This window comes from Pelodiscus sinensis, chromosome 18, assembly GCF_052426305.1.
Source record: "Pelodiscus sinensis isolate ZL-2025 chromosome 18, ASM5242630v1, whole genome shotgun sequence".
NCBI lineage: Eukaryota > Metazoa > Chordata > Testudines > Trionychidae > Pelodiscus > Pelodiscus sinensis.
In genome coordinates, this window is record NC_143069.1 from 32,873,048 (window position 1) to 32,888,940 (window position 15,893).

At 70.8% G+C, this 15,893-nt stretch overlaps 1 protein-coding gene, 1 long non-coding RNA gene and 2 other non-coding genes across 7 annotated transcripts; 3 read left to right on the forward strand and 1 right to left on the reverse strand.

Annotated features, from left to right (window-relative positions):
* Nucleotides 1-1,022: 1,022 nt before the first annotated feature.
* On the reverse strand, nucleotides 1,023-13,348 carry LOC149523384 (protein kinase C and casein kinase substrate in neurons protein 2-like). Of its 4 annotated transcripts, none has more exons than XM_089770153.1 (11): nucleotides 12,871-12,912; nucleotides 11,805-11,935; nucleotides 10,870-10,937; nucleotides 10,470-10,626; nucleotides 9,958-10,193; nucleotides 8,973-9,128; nucleotides 8,396-8,571; nucleotides 3,709-3,829; nucleotides 3,267-3,364; nucleotides 2,307-2,401; nucleotides 1,023-1,413 (listed from the first exon to the last, which is right to left on the reverse strand). In XM_089770153.1, exons 2-11 carry the CDS (start codon nucleotides 11,866-11,868, stop codon nucleotides 1,301-1,303), a joined length of 1,284 nt encoding a protein of 427 aa, XP_089626279.1. In that variant the 5' UTR covers nucleotides 11,869-11,935; nucleotides 12,871-12,912; the 3' UTR covers nucleotides 1,023-1,300. The 4 variants fall into 4 exon arrangements, with proteins under 4 accessions (XP_089626279.1, XP_089626280.1, XP_089626277.1 ...); XM_089770154.1 differs by having other exon boundaries at nucleotides 11,729-11,935; XM_089770151.1 differs by lacking the exon at nucleotides 11,805-11,935 and having other exon boundaries at nucleotides 12,871-13,348.
* An 803-nt stretch (nucleotides 13,349-14,151) lies between these two features.
* Nucleotides 14,152-15,543, forward strand: LOC149523385 (uncharacterized). The gene is made up of 4 exons (XR_016347171.1): nucleotides 14,152-14,301; nucleotides 14,565-14,712; nucleotides 14,958-15,045; nucleotides 15,336-15,543. It is a non-coding gene; the product is annotated as an uncharacterized LOC149523385 (long non-coding RNA).
* LOC149523386 (small nucleolar RNA SNORD88) lies at nucleotides 14,779-14,868 on the forward strand. Its single transcript, XR_016347263.1, has one exon. It is a non-coding gene; the product is annotated as a small nucleolar RNA SNORD88 (small nucleolar RNA).
* LOC149523387 (small nucleolar RNA SNORD88) lies at nucleotides 15,162-15,250 on the forward strand. The gene has a single exon (XR_016347262.1). It is a non-coding gene; the product is annotated as a small nucleolar RNA SNORD88 (small nucleolar RNA).
* Nucleotides 15,544-15,893: the final 350 nt, after the last annotated feature.

Here is a 15,893-nt window from a genome sequence, read left to right on the forward strand (position 1 = left end):
CCCAATGCCTCTCCCCACAGCTCCCTCCCCACACCCCACAGCCTCCCCACTGTCCCGCCTCACACCTCACAGCCCCCCATAGCTCCCTCCCCACACCTCTGCCCACTGCGCCTCCCCATGCCCCACAGCCTCCCCACAGCTCCCTCCCCACAGCCCCCCACTACCTCTCCCCACACCCCACAGTCTCCCCAATACCTCTCCCCATAGCTCCCTCCACACACCCCTCCCCATGCCCCACAGCCTCCCCACTGTCCTGCCCCATGCCTCACAGCCCCCCATAGCTCCCTCCCCACCCCTGCCCACTGCCCCTCCCCACGCCCCACAGCCTCCCATAGCTCCCTCCCCACACTCCTGCCCGCTGCCCCTTCCACACCCCACAGCCTCCCCACTACCTCTCCCCATAACTCCTTCCACACACCCCTCCCCACTGCCCCTCTCCACAGCCCTTCCCCATACCCCACAGCCTCCCCACTGTCCCACCCCGCACCTCACAGCCACCCATAGCTCCCTCCCACACCCCTGCCCACTGCCCCCCCATACCCCACAGCCCTCCCCACACCTCTGCCCACGCCCCATAGCCTCCCCACTGCCCCACTCCATGCCTCACAGCCCTCCTCACAGCTCTCCCCACATCCCACAGCACTCCCCACTACCTCTCCTCATAGCTCCCTCCACACAACCCTCCCCTTGCCCCACAGCCTCCCCACTGTCCTGCCCCACGCCTCACAGCCCCCATAGCTCCCTCCCCACCCCTGCCCACTGCCCCTCCCCATACCCCACAGCCTCCACACGCCTCACAGCCCTTCCCACTGCCCCTCTACATAGCTCCCTCCCCACACCCCTGCCCACGCCCCATAGCCTCCCCACTGTCCCATCCCATGCCTCACAGACCTCCCCACTGCTCCTCCTCACACCCCACACCCTCCCCACTGCCCCTCCCCACAGCCCTGCCCCCCCCCTGCCAGTGCCCCCGCAGTGAGGCACAGGGGTGGGGTTTGCACATCAGGGATGGACTCAGACTGTGCCGGGGCGGACGAGTTTATTGTTTCTGTCCCAGGTCTAGGGGTGTCATGGGGGGGACCAAAGACGGGGTCGTGGGGGCAGCAGATCCGGGAGGCTGCCGTGGGCCGGGGATGATCACCTGCTATCAGGGCTCCCCGAGATCTCCCCCCACAGTCCTCCCCCGGCAGGTGGGTCTGCACATTGGGGCAGCTTGAGTAAGGTGGGGTGTGGGGGGGAGACGCCGGGGTGGCCCCCTCCCCTGTCTGCGGCGGGGGCCCCACGGCGAGGGGCTGGGGGCTCAGGGCACTGGCTGCACATAGTTGGCGGGGTAGAGCCCCACACGCCCCCCGGCCGTCACCCCCTTGCACCAGCCCTGGGCGTCTTGCTCCTCCAGTTTCGTCAGCTCCTCTCCTGCAAAGACAGGCAGCGTTAGGGGGTGGGGGCTGGGGGGCAGGATTCCTGTGGCTTGGGTCCTGCAGCGGGGGCCCAGGGGGCAGGGCTGGGGTCTAGTGGGGGGCTGTCTGTCATGGGCCCGCATCAGCGAGGTGTGGGGGTGGGCGCTGTCGGAGGATGGGCTGAGCGGGGATCCAGCAGGGACTGTGCGGGGGAGGGTGTCGGGGCCCAGCCGGGGCAATGGGAGGGACCAGGGGCAGCAGGGGTGTGTGTCAGGGCCCAGCTGTGGCAGAGAGGAGGGATCAGGACCCAACCAGGGCAGTGGGGGGGGGGGGGATCGGGGCCCAGCCGGGGCAGCGGGGGTGTCGGAGCCCAACCAGGGCAGTGGGGGGGGGGGGATCGGGGCCCAGCCGGGGCAGCGGGGGTGTCGGAGCCCAACCAGGGCAGTGGGGGGGATCGGGGCCCAGCCGGGGCAGTGAGCGGTGATCGGGGCCCAGCCGAGGAAGCGGGGGTGTCGGGGCCCAGCCGGGGCAGTGGGGGGGATCGGGGCCCAGCCGGGGCAGTGGGGGGGATCGGGGCCCAGCCGGGGCAGCGGGGGTGTCGGGGCCCAGCCGGAGCAGTGGGGGGGATCGGGGCCCAGCCGGGGCAGCGGGGGTGTCGGGGCCCAGCCGGAGCAGTGGGGGGGATCGGGGCCCAGCCGGGGCAGCGGGGGTGTCGGGGCCCAGCCGGAGCAGTGGGGGGGATCGGGGCCCAGCCGGGGCAGCGGGGGTGTCGGGGCCCAGCCGGAGCAGTGGGGGGGATCGGGGCCCAGCCGGGGCAGTGGGGGGGATCGGGGCCCAGCCGGGGCAGCGGGGGGGATCGGGGCCCAGCCGAGGAAGCGGGGGTGTCGGGGCCCAGCCGGGGTCGCTCACCGGCCGTGAAGCTCAGCTCGTCGGGCTCCTGCCCCATATAATCGTAAATGGCCCGGACCCGCTGGCCCAGAGTCGGTGCTGTAACCTCAGGCACACTGGGGGGGGAGGGGGGAATGAAATGGGGTGGAGCCTCTGGGGGACATGCCCACACCCCAGCCCCTCCCCCAGCTCTCTGCTGAGCCAGGGGGGGGGGGGGGGGAGCTGCAAACTTTCCTGATGCAAGACCCCAAACAACATTGCCTGCCCTGCCCCCGCCCCGCCCCTTCTCCAAGGCTCCACCCCTCACTCCATCTTCCCCTCCCCCACCCTGCCTCATTGGCTCGTTTCCACGGGGCTTAGGCAGGGCCTTGGGGTGCAGGAAGGGGCGAGGGGGGCGGGCTGTCCCTGCAGTCCCCTTAAGTGGAGGCGTGGCCAGGCAGCCCCTGCACCGCCCCGGGTCCACAGGCACCGCCCCCGCAGCTCCCATTGGTTGCAGTTCCCAGCCAATGGGAGCCGCAGAGCTGGCCTTAGGGTGGGGCCATTGTGTCTCCGCCCCAGGGCCCAGGCAGCCGCTTGCAGGAGCCGCACAGGACCAGGGCGGGAGGCAGCTGGGCTGAGCCCTGGCCCCACCGCGCCCCACGCAGGCTGGAGTAGGGCAGGGGCGTCGGGGGCCCGGTGTTATGGTAGGGTCTCTAGGAGCAGGGTTATTGTACCTGTTCTGGGGGCTGCAGTGTTACCAGGTTGTTGCCATCCCAGGGGGACTATGGGGAGCAAACCCGCCCCACGTGCCTGCCCCCCCACCTTGCTCATCTGCCCCTAACTTCACTCATCTGTCCCCCCACTCACCTGCCCCCTCTCCCCTGCCCCCCAGCTCACTCACCTGCCCCCACCTTGCTCACCTGCCCCCCCATGCACCCATCCCCTGCACTCACCTGTCCCCCCCCTCACCCACCCCCTCCTGCCCCCCCCCCCCGCACTCACCTGCCCGGGGCTGGATGGACACTTTGCAGCGCCACCTTCTCCTCCTCCTGGGCCGGTGGGGCCTTGGGGCTCTGCGGCTCCCATTCGGGGCTCCATGCCTGGGGGGGGAAATGGGGGCTCAGGCTTGGGAGGGAAGCTGCTAGCTGCTCCAGCCAGGCCCGTGCTCGCTGGGAGGCGGAGGGGGGGGGCAGGTGAGGGGGCGGGTGGGGGGGGGGACAGGGGCGGGGAGCTCTGGGGCAGAGGGGGATGGGGGATGACAAAATGGTCTGCTCTCGGCTTGTGACCACGTGCCTCAGTTTCCCGCTGCAGGTTGCGTGACTGCCAGGTGGGGGCCGAAGGGTTAAGGCTGCCCTGGGCCAGCGCAGGGCGTGGGGTGGGGAGGAGGCCCGGCTCTTGGGTGACGGGGGCTGGGCTCCCAGAGGGCAGGTTGGGGGGGTCTCACCTCGAACTCGGGCCATGCCATGGCCATGCCGGGCCCACGCTGCCGGCGCCACCAGTCCAGGTCCTGGCGGGCGCTAATGTCACTGATGGCCTGGCGGAGCTGGGTCTGTGCGGCCTGCACCCTGGGGGGGGGGGCAGGAGGTCAGGGGCCGCCCAGCTGACGAGCAGCCCCCCCCCAGCTGGCAGCCCGGGTTTCTCTTGGGGGTGCCCCTCCGCCCGCGCCTCGGAGCACGGAACAAAACTTATTCCGCACATGGCGGGAAGGGTTAGCGGGAACACGGGTCCCCCCCCGCTTTGCTGCTTGGCTTGTCTGTGGCCTGCTCGGGGACCCTGCTGAAACCGCTGTCCCCACTCTGACCCCCACCCTGCCCTCACTGTCCCCCCACAGATCGCCCCCGCCCACACAATCAATCTGCTCCCCATAATATGGGGAGAGGCGGTGAGGAGTTTGGGGGCTCGGGGGGGCTGCAGGCAGGGGGCGCTCAGGGCCCAGACGTTACTGCTTCCATGTGAAAAGGGGGGAGTTTGTGGCTGCGGAGACCAGCCCAGAACCGGCGCCCGGGGCCCTGGTGACCCGGCAGACCCTGCTCAGAGGACACGGCCGGGTCCGGCCAGACAGACAAGGGGCAGCAGAGGGGACCCGGCAAGGAGAGAACATCGGGGGGGGGGGGGGAGAAGAGGGGCCCGGGCGACCCCGTTACGGGGGGAGAGACACTGGCCGGGGAGGGGCTGTTGGGGGGATTGGGGGCTTGGCGGGGAGACGGGAGGGGGGAGAAGAGGGGCCCGGGCGACCCCGTTACGGGGGGAGAGACACTGGCCGGGGAGGGGCTGTTGGGGGGATTGGGGGCTCGGCGGGGAGACGGGAGGGGGGAGAAGAGGGGCCCAGGCGACCCCGTTACGGGGAGAGAGACACTGGCCGGGGAGGGGCTGTTGGGGGGGATTGGGGGCTCGGCGGGGAGACGGGAGGGGGGAGAAGAGGGGCCCAGGCGACCCCGTTACGGGGGGAGAGACACTGGCCGGGGAGGGGCTGTTGGGGGGATTGGGGGCTCGGCGGGGAGACGGGAGGGGGGAGAAGAGGGGCCCAGGCGACCCCGTTACGGGGAGAGAGACACTGGCCGGGGAGGGGCTGTTGGGGGGGATTGGGGGCTCGGCGGGGAGACGGGAGGGGGGAGAAGAGGGGCCCAGGCGACCCCGTTACGGGGGGAGAGACACTGGCCGGGGAGGGGCTGTTGGGGGGATTGGGGGCTCGGCGGGGAGACGGGAGGGGGGAGAAGAGGGGCCCGGGCGACCCCGTTACGGGGAGAGAGACACTGGCCGGGGAGGGGCTGTTGGGGGGGATTGGGGGCTCGGCGGGGAGACGGGAGGGGGAGAAGAGGGGCCCAGGCGACCCCGTTACGGGGAGAGAGACACTGGCCGGGGAGGGGCTGTTGGGGGGGATTGGGGGCTCGGCGGGGAGACGGGAGGGGGGAGAAGAGGGGCCCAGGCGACCCCGTTACGGGGGGAGAGACACTGGCCGGGGAGGGGCTGTTGGGGGGATTGGGGGCTCGGCGGGGAGACGGGAGGGGGGAGAAGAGGGGCCCAGGCGACCCCGTTACGGGGAGAGAGACACTGGCCGGGGAGGGGCTGTTGGGGGGATTGGGGGCTCGGCGGGGAGACGGGAGGGGGGAGAAGAGGGGCTCAGGCGACCCCGTTACGGGGAGAGAGACACTGGCCGGGGAGGGGCTGTTGGGGGGATTGGGGGCTCGGCGGGGAGACGGGGGGAGAGACACTGGCCGGGGAGGGGCTGTTGGGGGGATTGGGGGCTCGGCGGGGAGACGGGGGGAGAGACACTGGCCGGGGAGGGGCTGTTGGGGGGGATTGGGGGCTTGGCGGGGAGACGGGGGCTGTTCTTGGGGGGCAGAGCAGAGCAGGCAGGACTCAGCTGGCAGGGGGACTGGGTGGGTTTGGGAGGGGCCAGGCCGACAGACCTGGGGGATCCTTGGGGGGGTTCAAAGCTCCATAACCCCCCCTGGTTGGTGCCGGCAGAGTCGCTCTGGGCTGGTGGACAGGGCTGCCCTAGTCCCTCTGGGAGAGGGGGCCCAGGGGCCCAGAGGGAGGGGCCCCCCCAAGGGGGCTCACGGCGCAGGCAGGCGGCTGAAGGCCCTGAGAGGTGCCATCCCAGAGGCGGAGGGGCGGCCCCCCAGGCCAGAGGGGCCCCCCACGAGAGGGTCGCCGCGCTGGAGAGGACCCCCGAGAAGGGGCCGTCGCGCTGGAGAGGGGGTCCTGCCTGGGGACAGATGGGCAGAGCGGGGGCACGACCTGCGAGCCGTGACAGAGGGAGGGGGATCAGGGCGGTGGGGGGGTGTCACGGCTCACGGGTCGGGCCCACGCATGGCCCCTTGGCGGATCCCCCCCTCCAGGGCGGCAGCCCCTTCTCGGGGAGCCCCTCCTCTCCAGCGGCAGCAAGACGGCCCTTTCTCGGGGGCCGCTCCAGTGCGGGGACCCTCTCCTGGGGGGCCCACTCTCGCCTGGGGGGGTCTGCCCCCCCACCTCTGGGACAGTGCCTCTCAGGGCCTCCAGCCGCCTGCCTCCGCCGTGAGCCCCTCGGGGGTCCCCTCCCTCTGGAGCCCTGGGGCCTCCCCTCCCTGAAGGAGCAGCCCCCCCTGTTCTCCAGACTCAGCCAGCACCAAACAGGTGGGTCTCTTGAGCTCTGAACAGCAACGGGTCCCTCAGGCCAGTCGCCTGGGCCCCAGCCTCATGCCTGCCTCCACTGAGCCCTGCCTGCCCTGCCCCCCCAAAACAGCCCCAGTCTCCCGGCAGAGCCTCCAATATCCCCCCCCAACAGCCCCTCCCCCAGCCAGTGTCTTCTCCCCAGGTAAGAGGGTCGCCCGGCCCCTCCCCTCCCCTCCCCTCCCCTCCCCTCCCCTCGCTGGACCAGCTGGGCCGGTTGCCGGGCCCCTCTCTGCAGCCCTTTGTCTGTCTCTGGCCAGGATCCCGTGTCCTCTGAGCAGGGTCGGGGTCACCAGGGTCCCAGACCCCCCGGCTCCAGGGCTGTTCTCTGAGACAACAAACTCCCCCCCTTGTCACACTGAGCCAGTAACGTCTGGGCACGGAGTGCTCCTCCGTACGCATCACCCTCCTCTGAACCTTCCTCACAGGGGGTCTCACCCGGGGTGGGCGGTGGGGTCCGGCCGGCACTGGGGGGGGTCTCTCTTACCCGGGGTGGGCTGTGGGGTCCGGCCAGCACTGGTGGGGTCTCTCTTACCCGGGGTGGGCGGTGGGGTCCGGCCGGCACTGGGGGGGTCTCTCTTACCCGGGGTGGGCGGTGGGGTCCGGCCGGCACTGGGGGGGTCTCTCTTACCCGGGGTGGGAGGTGGGGTCCGGCCGGCACTGGGGGGGGTCTCTCTTACCCGGGGTGGGCTGTGGGGTCCGGCCGGCACTGGGGGGGTCTCTCTTACCCGGGGTGGGCGGTGGGGTCCGACCGGCACTGGGGGGTCTCTCTTACCCGGGGTGGGCGGTGGGGTCTGGCCGGCACTGGGGGGGTCTCTCTTACCCGGGGTGGGAGGTGGGGTCCGGCCGGCACTGGGGGGGGTCTCTCTTACCCGGGGTGGGCTGTGGGGTCCGGCCGGCACTGGGGGGGGTCTCTCTTACCCGGGGTGGGAGGTGGGGTCCAGCCGGCACTGGGGGGGGTCTCTCTTACCCGGGGTGGGCTGTGGGGTCCGGCCGGCACTGGGGGGGTCTCTCTTACCCGGGGTGGGAGGTGGGGTCCGGCCGGCACTGGGGGGGGGTCTCTCTTACCCGGGGTGGGCTGTGGGGTCCGGCCGACACTGGGGGGGGTCTCTCTTACCCGGGGTGGGCGGTGGGGTCCGGCCGACACTGGGGGGTCTCTCTTACCCGGGGTGGGCGGTGGGGTCCGGCCGGCACTGGGGGGGTCTCTCTTACCCGGGGTGGGCGGTGGGATCCGGCCGGCACTGGGGGGGTCTCTCTTACCCGGGGTGGGCGGTGGGATCCGGCCGGCACTGGGGGGGTCTCTCTTACCCAGGGTGGGCGGTGGGGTCCGGCAGGCACTGGGGGGGGTCTCTCTTACCCGGGGTGGGCGGTGGGGTCCAGCCGGCACTGGGGGGTCTCTCTTACCCGGGGTGGGCGGTGGGGTCCGGCCGGCACTGGGGGGGTCTCTCTTACCCGGGGTGGGCGGTGGGGTCCGGCCGGCACTGGGGGGGGTCTCTCTTACCCGGGGTGGGCGGTGGGGTCCGGCCGGCACTGGGGGGTCTCTCTTACCCGGGGTGGGCGGTGGGGTCCGGCCGGCACTGGGGGGGGTCTCTCTTACCCGGGGTGGGCGGTGGGGTCCGGCCGGCACTGGGGGGGTCTCTCTTACCCGGGGTGGGCGGTGGGGTCCGGCCGGCACTGGGGGGGTCTCTCTTACCCGGGGTGGGCGGTGGGGTCCGGCCGGCACTGGGGGGTCTCTCTTACCCGGGGTGGGCGGTGGGGTCCGGCCGGCACTGGGGGGGTCTCTCTTACCCGGGGTGGGCGGTGGGGTCCGGCCGGCACTGGGGGGGGTCTCTCTTACCCGGGGTGGGCGGTGGGGTCCGGCCGGCACTGGGGGGTCTCTCTTACCCGGGGTGGGTGGTGGGGTCCGGCTGGCACTGGGGGGTCTCTCTTACCCGGGGTGGGCGGTGGGGTCTGGCCGGCACTGGGGGGGTCTCTCTTACCCGGGGTGGGCGGTGGGGTCCAGCCGGCGCTGCAGAGCTGTCAGGGCCTCCTTGAGGAACTCGATGCGTCTCTGCTCAAATTGTTGGCCCTGCTCAAAGATGGACTCCATCTCCTCCACGTAGCGCGGGCTGGCGCGGGTCAGCTCCGCCAGCGCCTGCTCGTAGCGCTGCCGCTCCTGGGGGCAGAGGGTTCGGGGGGGGCACTCACGGACCGGTTGGGAAAGGGCTGCACTCGGCTCGCCGACACAGGGCGTGCCTCAGTTTCCCCGAGTGCTGCACTGTCCCCTGGGCGTGGCACAGGGCTGCTTGCTCCCTGCAAAGGCCCAGAGAGGCCTGGCACTGGCTACCCAGCAACTAACGATGCAGGAGGTGGTGGATGGCGGAGGGGAGCCGGGGCGGGACTGGCACCCCCAGTTGGGGCGGGGACGGAGCAGGAGCTGGGGGTGGCCGCTGGGCCCGGCTCCAGGCCCCCAGAGGAGTCCAGGCCCCCCCCGACCTCCCTCTGGGCGGGCCCCTCGGGCGACCCCCAGCGGCGGGGGGCTCGGCCCAGGGGAGGGCCCCGGCCGCATGCGCCCACCTTGTGCGTCTCCTGGGTGTGGCGCTGGCGCTCCTCCCGCAGGCTGCGCTGCCGGTCGGGGGCCAGGGGCGGGCCCCCCGGGGCCAGCTGCTCCCGGCCCGCAGCCGCGTGCTCCTTCCGGCAGGCCCGGTGGTAGGAGGCTTTGGCTTTCTCCACCTAACGGGGGGAGTGAAACGAGGGGCTGTGACCCCTGCAGCCCCCCCCCCATCAACCCCCTCCCCCGGGCGATGCCCCTCCCCCGCACCGTGCCCCCAGACAGCGCCCCCCTGCTCTGTGCCCCTCCCCCGCACCGTGCCCCAGACAGCGCCCCCCTGCTCTGTGCCCCTCCCCCGCACCGTGCCCCAGACAGCGCCCCCCTGCTCTGTGCCCCTCCCCCGCACCGTGCCCCAGACAGCGCCCCCCTGCTCTGTGCCCCTCCCCCGCACCGTGCCCCCAGACAGCGCCCCCCTGCTCTGTGCCCCTCCCCCGCACCGTGCCCCAGACAGCGCCCCCCTGCTCTGTGCCCCTCCCCCGCACCGTGCCCCAGACAGCGCCCCCCTGCTCTGTGCCCCTCCCCCGCACCGTGCCCCAGACAGCGCCCCCCTGCTCTGTGCCCCTCCCCCGCACCGTGCCCCCAGACAGCGCCCCCCTGCTCTGTGCCCCTCCCCCGCACCGTGCCCCAGACAGCGCCCCCCTGCTCTGTGCCCCTCCCCCGCACCGTGCCCCAGACAGCGCCCCCCTGCTCTGTGCCCCTCCCCCGCACCGTGCCCCCAGACAGCGCCCCCCTGCTCTGTGCCCCTCCCCCGCACCGTGCCCCAGACAGCGCCCCCCTGCTCTGTGCCCCTCGCTCTCTGCCCCCTGCCGGTGCCCCCAGACAGCGCCCACCCAGCCCCATTCCCTGGACAGTGCCCCTCTGCCCCCTGCTCCCCAGTGGCACCCCCCAGCCCCATGCCCTCAGACCCCCCTGCAGCCCCGTGCCCCTGGACAGTGCCCCCCGCGGCCCCACCTTGAGCAGGCGCCGGGCCCAGGGTTTCTGGGCGCGCCGGAAGCCATTCTCCAGCTCGCGGCCCTCGCGGAAGCCGCCCAGCAGCTTGCGGTGATAGTTGTCACGCTGCCAGCCCCGCACGCGGGCCAGCTCCTCGGCCACCAGCGCCCTCTGCGTGTCCCGGTGCAGCCGGCTCAGCCGCTCCGTGGTGTCCAGGAAGGCCTGCCAGGCCCGGCGCACGGTGCCGTACAGGGGACCTGCGGGGAGAGCTGGCATGGGGGCGCCGGGCTGCGGGGGAGGGGAGGCGGGGGCAGCAGGGGGCGCTGGGCTGTGGAGGGCAATGGGGGGGCAGCAGAGGGATGCAGGGCTGCGGGGCAGGGGAGGCGGGGGCAGCAGGGGTGCCAGGCTGCAAGGAGGGGTCAGTCGCCGGCACCGTGGTGTCGGCCGGGTGTCCATAGGGGGCGCCGCGCTGCCGGGGGCGGGGTAGGGGGCTCAGTGGGGCGAGGGCCATGCAGCAGGGGCGGGAGACTCACTCGCATCCACCAGGGGGCGCCACTTCTGCACCCAGGCCCCCATGTGCCGGGCATAGGCCCCCTCGATCCGCGCCCGCTCCCGGAAGCAGCCGACCAGCTGGTCACAGATGCGGGACCCCTCGTCCAGCCGCCGCACCGTGCGCTGGTACCGGTTCGGCTGGGGGGCCAGACGTGGAGAAAGGGGGGGTCAGACCCAGCAGGTTTCCCCTTCTCCAATTCACCCCCCCCACACACAAACCCACGGTGCCACAACCCCATGGGGTGGGATGGGGGGGCTAAAACCTTCCCTTACCCCGGTAACCCCCCAAACCCTGGGCCCCCATCTCTGCCCCCCAACTTCTTCCCCTACAGCCGAGCCCCCCAGGCCCCACTGCAGGGATCCCTCCCCCCAACTACTCACCATCCAGAAGCTGTCGCTGGGGGGGTCGTCCCCAGCCACCTCGCTGTAGATCGCTGACATGGTCCAGGCTGGGGGGGCAGACAGAACAGGGGTGACAGGAGGTGAGACCTGCCCGTCCAGCCCCTTCCCAACTCTCCAGGGACCCCCCAGACTCCGATTACCCCCCCAGGACTTCTCCCATTGGGCCCTGCCCCCCCCCAAGTCACACTAGTGTCCCCACCATGGCTACGCAGCAATGACTCCCTTCTCTGCCCGCAGCCAAACTCCCCCCCCAGCTCCCGCCCCCCCCAGTCAGTGTGCCGGGCTCTCAGGCCTGCCACAACCCCATGGGAACCCCCCCAGCCCCACTGGGACCCCCTAGCCAAGTTCCAGGGCCCCCCCCCAACCCTCTCCAGGCCCCTCGGCCACTACCGTGTGGGGCCGGGGCTGCTGGGGCCCCCGATGAGCAGAGCCGGAGCGTGGGGAGGGGGGAGGGGGTGTCAGGCGCTGATGTGGAGCCGGGTGGTGCAGGGAGCGACATGTGTTAGCTGTTAGGGATGGAGCCGCGCCACGGGCTAGCCCCAGCCAGGAGGCGGACGGTGCTGGCTTCCGCCTCCGCTCCCCCCCCGCCCGTGGGAGGGGGGCTGCCAGGGTGATGCCGATACCGGATTCGGGGGCACCATAGCGTCTCCAGGGGTTCTTAGGGGTCTCTGGGGCATTGCTAGGGGCTGCTCGGGTGTCGCTAGGCCCTACAATGCCATTGCTAAGGCCTCACTGGCGTTGCTAGGGGTCACCATGCTGTCGCTAGGGGTTGCCATGCTGTCGCTACGGCGGTCGCCGTGGTGTCGCAAGGGGCTGCACCAATGCGGCTAGGAGCTACCATGTCATTGCTGTGGTGTCGCTAGGGGTCGCGGTGGTGTCGCTAGGGGCTGCCATGCCATTGCCAAGGGCCTCACGGGTGTTGCTCGGGGTCGCCATGGTGTCTGTAGGGGTTGCCGTGGTGTCGCAAGGGGCTACCATGACATTGCCAAGGCCTTGCCGGCGTCGCTAGGCGTCGCTATGGTGTCTCCCTCCATGGCAGCCAGGCCTGGAAGCGGGGAACCAAGCCCCCATCTCAGAGGGCTCATGACCTCACCCTTGTTGGAGGGCGTGCTGGCCCCCCCACCACGCCAGCTGAGCAGGTGACTTGGGTGCCCCCTTAAGACCTGTGTGGGGGCAACCGTTTGGCTGGGGTTGACTCCCACCCCCTCCTCACGGGCCTCTGCTCTGGACCCATAGGGATCTGCCTCCTGCTTCCCCCCACCCAGCTGAGTCCAGGGTTGACAGGGGGTGAGAAACCGGGAAAAACAAATGGGGGGGAGTAAGGTCCTGGCTTGCCCCCTCCCCAGAGCCCCTCTGCCCCTCTCAGCACCCCCTCACATTCCCCCTCCGCGCTGCCCTCCTCCGCTCCTGGCATCTGCACCTAGATTTTCCAGACACTTGCCCTGGCCGGGAACAAAACAGCAGAAGGAAGGAATGGGGGAGCTGCCAGTGCCGCGGGGGGGGGGGGGGAGGGGGAAGGGGCAGCAATGGGGGGGAAGGGCCGAGGGAGAACTTCTTCCCTTCTGCTGGCTTCCCCCTGTGCCCTCCCCACCCTGCCACCCCCCCACACCTCTCTTCTCCGGGCCCTGCCCCACCTCCCCAGTTGGCCCCCGGCCTCTCCCCACCTTATGGAAATCCCTTTCCCAGCAGCTGTGCAGACGTGTCTCCCAACCTGACAGCCCCCCGCTCCGTGTACCAGCCCCCCTGCCCTGTCCCCAGCACCCCTCTGCCCACCCCTGATTCCCATCTCCCCCCTCCCTGTGCCCCCAACTCTCCCCTCCTCCCAGCTGCATGCCGGCTCCCCCACTCCGTCCTCTCAGCCCCATAACGCCCCTGAATCCCCCTCCTGCCCCACACCCTCTGCTCCCCAGCTGGCAGGATGGGCCGGGGGGCACCGTGCGGAAGGAGGGTCCCGGCCCAGTTCCGCTGCCTCACACTCACCCCTTCCCCTCTCTGGGTGTCTCTCCCTCTCTGCACTGCAGCTCCAGGATTCCTGGCCAGGGAATGTCAGATTTCGGGGGGGAGGGCTGGAGGGGCTCCTGACACACATGGGCCGTTAACCCCTTCAGCTCCCCACACAGCTCAAACAAGGGCCTAGCGGGGCACTGCTGCAGGGCAGCTGGCAGCCCTGGGGCCCCCAGGTTGCGGGCACTCCAAGGGGGAAAGCTCGCTGCATTGGGGTTCCCATGTTGGGGTCCCCACCGTGCGGGAGTCCCTGCCGCCTTGGGACACTGCTGGAGGGAAGCTCCCAGCAGCGGGGTCCTGCCTGGGGGCACGGTTGGGGGAAGCCCACAGCAGCAAGATCCCTGCCTGGGGGCACTGCTATAGGGAAGCCCCCAGCACTGGGAAGCAGGCCTGGGGGCACTGCTGTGGGGACGCTCTCGCCCACGTCACTCCTTCCCCCCACCGCCCGGCAGCCCCACCCGAGTGGGACGCAGGCCAGGGCTGGTCAGAGCTTGACAGCTGCAGCAGCTGTTCCACTGGGCTGGTTCCAGGCGGCCTGGGCGGAGGCCCAGCCCCCTCCGATGCCGCTGCTGCCTTGGGGCTCGGGGCCCAGAGCCGTCCCCAGGGGCAGATGTGGGGCTGGGACAGCTTGTGCCAGGCGGAGACGTAAAAATAACCAGCCCCACCCAGCGTGACCGGGGCTATTTCTGGCTCTTGGGCCCGGTGTCTTGTTTCCAGGGCGAGTAGTAATTCAAGGGCAGCCCCCCCCCCCCCCCGCTGCCCCAAGGGGGGGCAGCTAGGCCTGTGTCCTGGGGGGGTGTCTCTGTACTAGGGGTTCCTGGGAGTGGGAGGCAGAGGGGGGCTGTTCCTGGGGGCTCCTGTCCTTGGGGTCCTTGCCCCTCATCTCCCCCCCCCCCCCGTACTGTGCTACCCCTTAGGCATGGGGGGCTGTTGGAAAAGCCCCCCTCTTCCTGCTGCTCAAACTTCTGCCCCCCACTCCGCTTTTCAGCCCCCCCACATCCTCCTCCCCCCAAGTTATCCCCACTCTATAGCCCCTTAGCCAGGCTCCTCCCACCCCATTCCTAGGCGCCGCCCACTGCCATGCCCCGCCCCATCTGTCCTAAGTCCCTCCCCGCTCCCAAGCCTCGCCCCCTCTCCCTTCACCCTGTTCCTAGGCTCCGCCCCTGGGGCTGCCCGTGCCAGATGCCTGTCCCGCTCTCACACGGAGATATTTCCCCGCCCCCCCCCCACGGGCTTCCTCCGCCCGCTCCCCACAGTCCCCTCCCCCCGCCGGGAGGGGCGCGGGCCTGGCCTTTTCCGTCAGGCGCGCGGAGGGGCAGCCCCGAAGCGGGGTCCTCCTGGGGAGGGTTAAATAGCGAAGCCCCGGCCTAGGGCGGCCACGTGGAGCGAGGTCAGGGTAGCGTGCGGGTGGGTGCGCTGGCTGGAGAGGCGCTCGCGAGGGGAGGGAGTATTGGGGTCACCTGAGATTGGGGGATGCGATGGGCTTTGTGGGGGTGGTATCAGGGAGAGCTGGGGGGGGTTCTGTGGGTGATGTGAGTGGGAGTGGCCAGGCTGGGGGGGGGGGGGTGGTCTTGCTCTGTATGGGGGCCTGAGGGGGCCGGCCCTGGCGGGGGGGGGGGGAGTTTGGGGGCGGCCTGGGGTGAGTGGCTAACACTGCTCTTCTCTCCAAGTGCCCAGCAGTGACCCTGCCATGGACAGGCCATGGGAAGCCTCCACCTCCCCCCCCACTCCGTGAGCTGACCTGGGGGGCAGGAGAGGCTAGAGGAATGGAGCTAGGTTCCCCCCATGGACGCTGGGGGGGCAGCAAGCCCCTGCCTGGTAGGTATTGAGCAAAGCCCCCCCCCAGAGCACTAGGGAAGCCCAGTTTGTGCCCCAAGGGGGTGGGACCCCCGATGATGTCAGCACTGGGCTCCGACCACCTGTGATGACATCGGTGCCTCTTGGGGACTTGACACCCCAGGGACTGAGGGGGGCCCCAGCTGGGGTCAGGGCTCTTCAAGGCTATTCTGGGGTGGGAGGAGCTGTGCTGGTATGTGCTGCTGATGACACTGCTCCCCCTCCAGGTGCTGTGCAGTGACTGGGGTTGTGGGGTAACCCTCCTAGCCTGTCATCTCCCCTCCTGCAGAGATCTCCCTGTGGGCTCCCAGACAGGTGAGTACCAGGCGAAGGGAGCTCTGACCCCTGAATGCCATGGAGTGGGGGGGCATGTTGGACTGGGGTGGGATCGAACAGGAGTCCTAGGGTGTTTGTGGTTGGGGGGTGCTGTGGGTCCCCAATGATGTTAGCACTGGGCTCCGAACTCCTGTGACGACATCTGTGCCTCCTGGGGCCTTGACACCCTGGGACTGAGGGGGCCGCAGCTGGGATGGGGAGGGGAGGAGCAATGCGATTGGGGGTGGGGGACTATGCTGAGGCTAATACAGCCCACCTTTCTCTTCCAGGTGTGCCAGCCCACGAAGCCAGGACTCCTGGGTGTGCCTGGGGCCTGCCATGCGGAACTGGGGCTCTGATGGCTGCTAATCCAGCCCTTTGGGGCTCTACGTGGGGAGAACTGGGCTGCTGGAGCAGCTCCCAGCTTCTGCAGCCGCTCGTGCCCGGAAAGGCTGCTTGGTGGAGAACAGAATAAAAGGGTGGGGGGGGGGGGGCAGCTGGGGGTTTGTGTTCTCCCCACTGGCTGCCAATAAAGTGCTGGTCTGAACAGAGCTCTTGGCTGAGTCCCTGTGGCTTCTTGCGGGTGGCTGGGCAGGAGGATTCAGCTGTGAGGGGTAGCTGAGGCTTCCCCGAGGCCCCACCGGGCTGCGGCCTCTGGAGGTTGCTGCTTGGCCCTATGGCTGTGGGGAGTGGGTTCCCTGCAGCTCTGCAAGGGGGAAGCGTGCCACCCTCAGCCTGGGCCGGTGAGTGGCACGTGCAGAACAGGGCTGGCTCCCGGCCAGCAAGGAAGAAGCAGCTGTGGGGATTTTGAGCAGGGTGAGCTGTCTCTGCCTCAGTTTACCCTCCCT

Excerpts from the sequence above, each read along its gene's own strand:
- LOC149523384 (XM_089770151.1), bottom strand. The coding sequence starts at position 12,979 with ATGTGTGTCAGGAGCCCCTCCAGCCCTCCCCCCCGAAATCTGACATTC. Across the intron at positions 3,365-3,708 it reads TGGCATGGCCCGAGTTCGAG|GCATGGAGCCCCGAATGGGA; the intron begins GTGAGACCCCCC and ends TTCCCCCCCCAG. Across the intron at positions 2,402-3,266 it reads GTCCATCCAGCCCCGGGCAG|TGTGCCTGAGGTTACAGCAC; the intron begins GTGAGTGCGGGG and ends CTCCCCCCCCAG.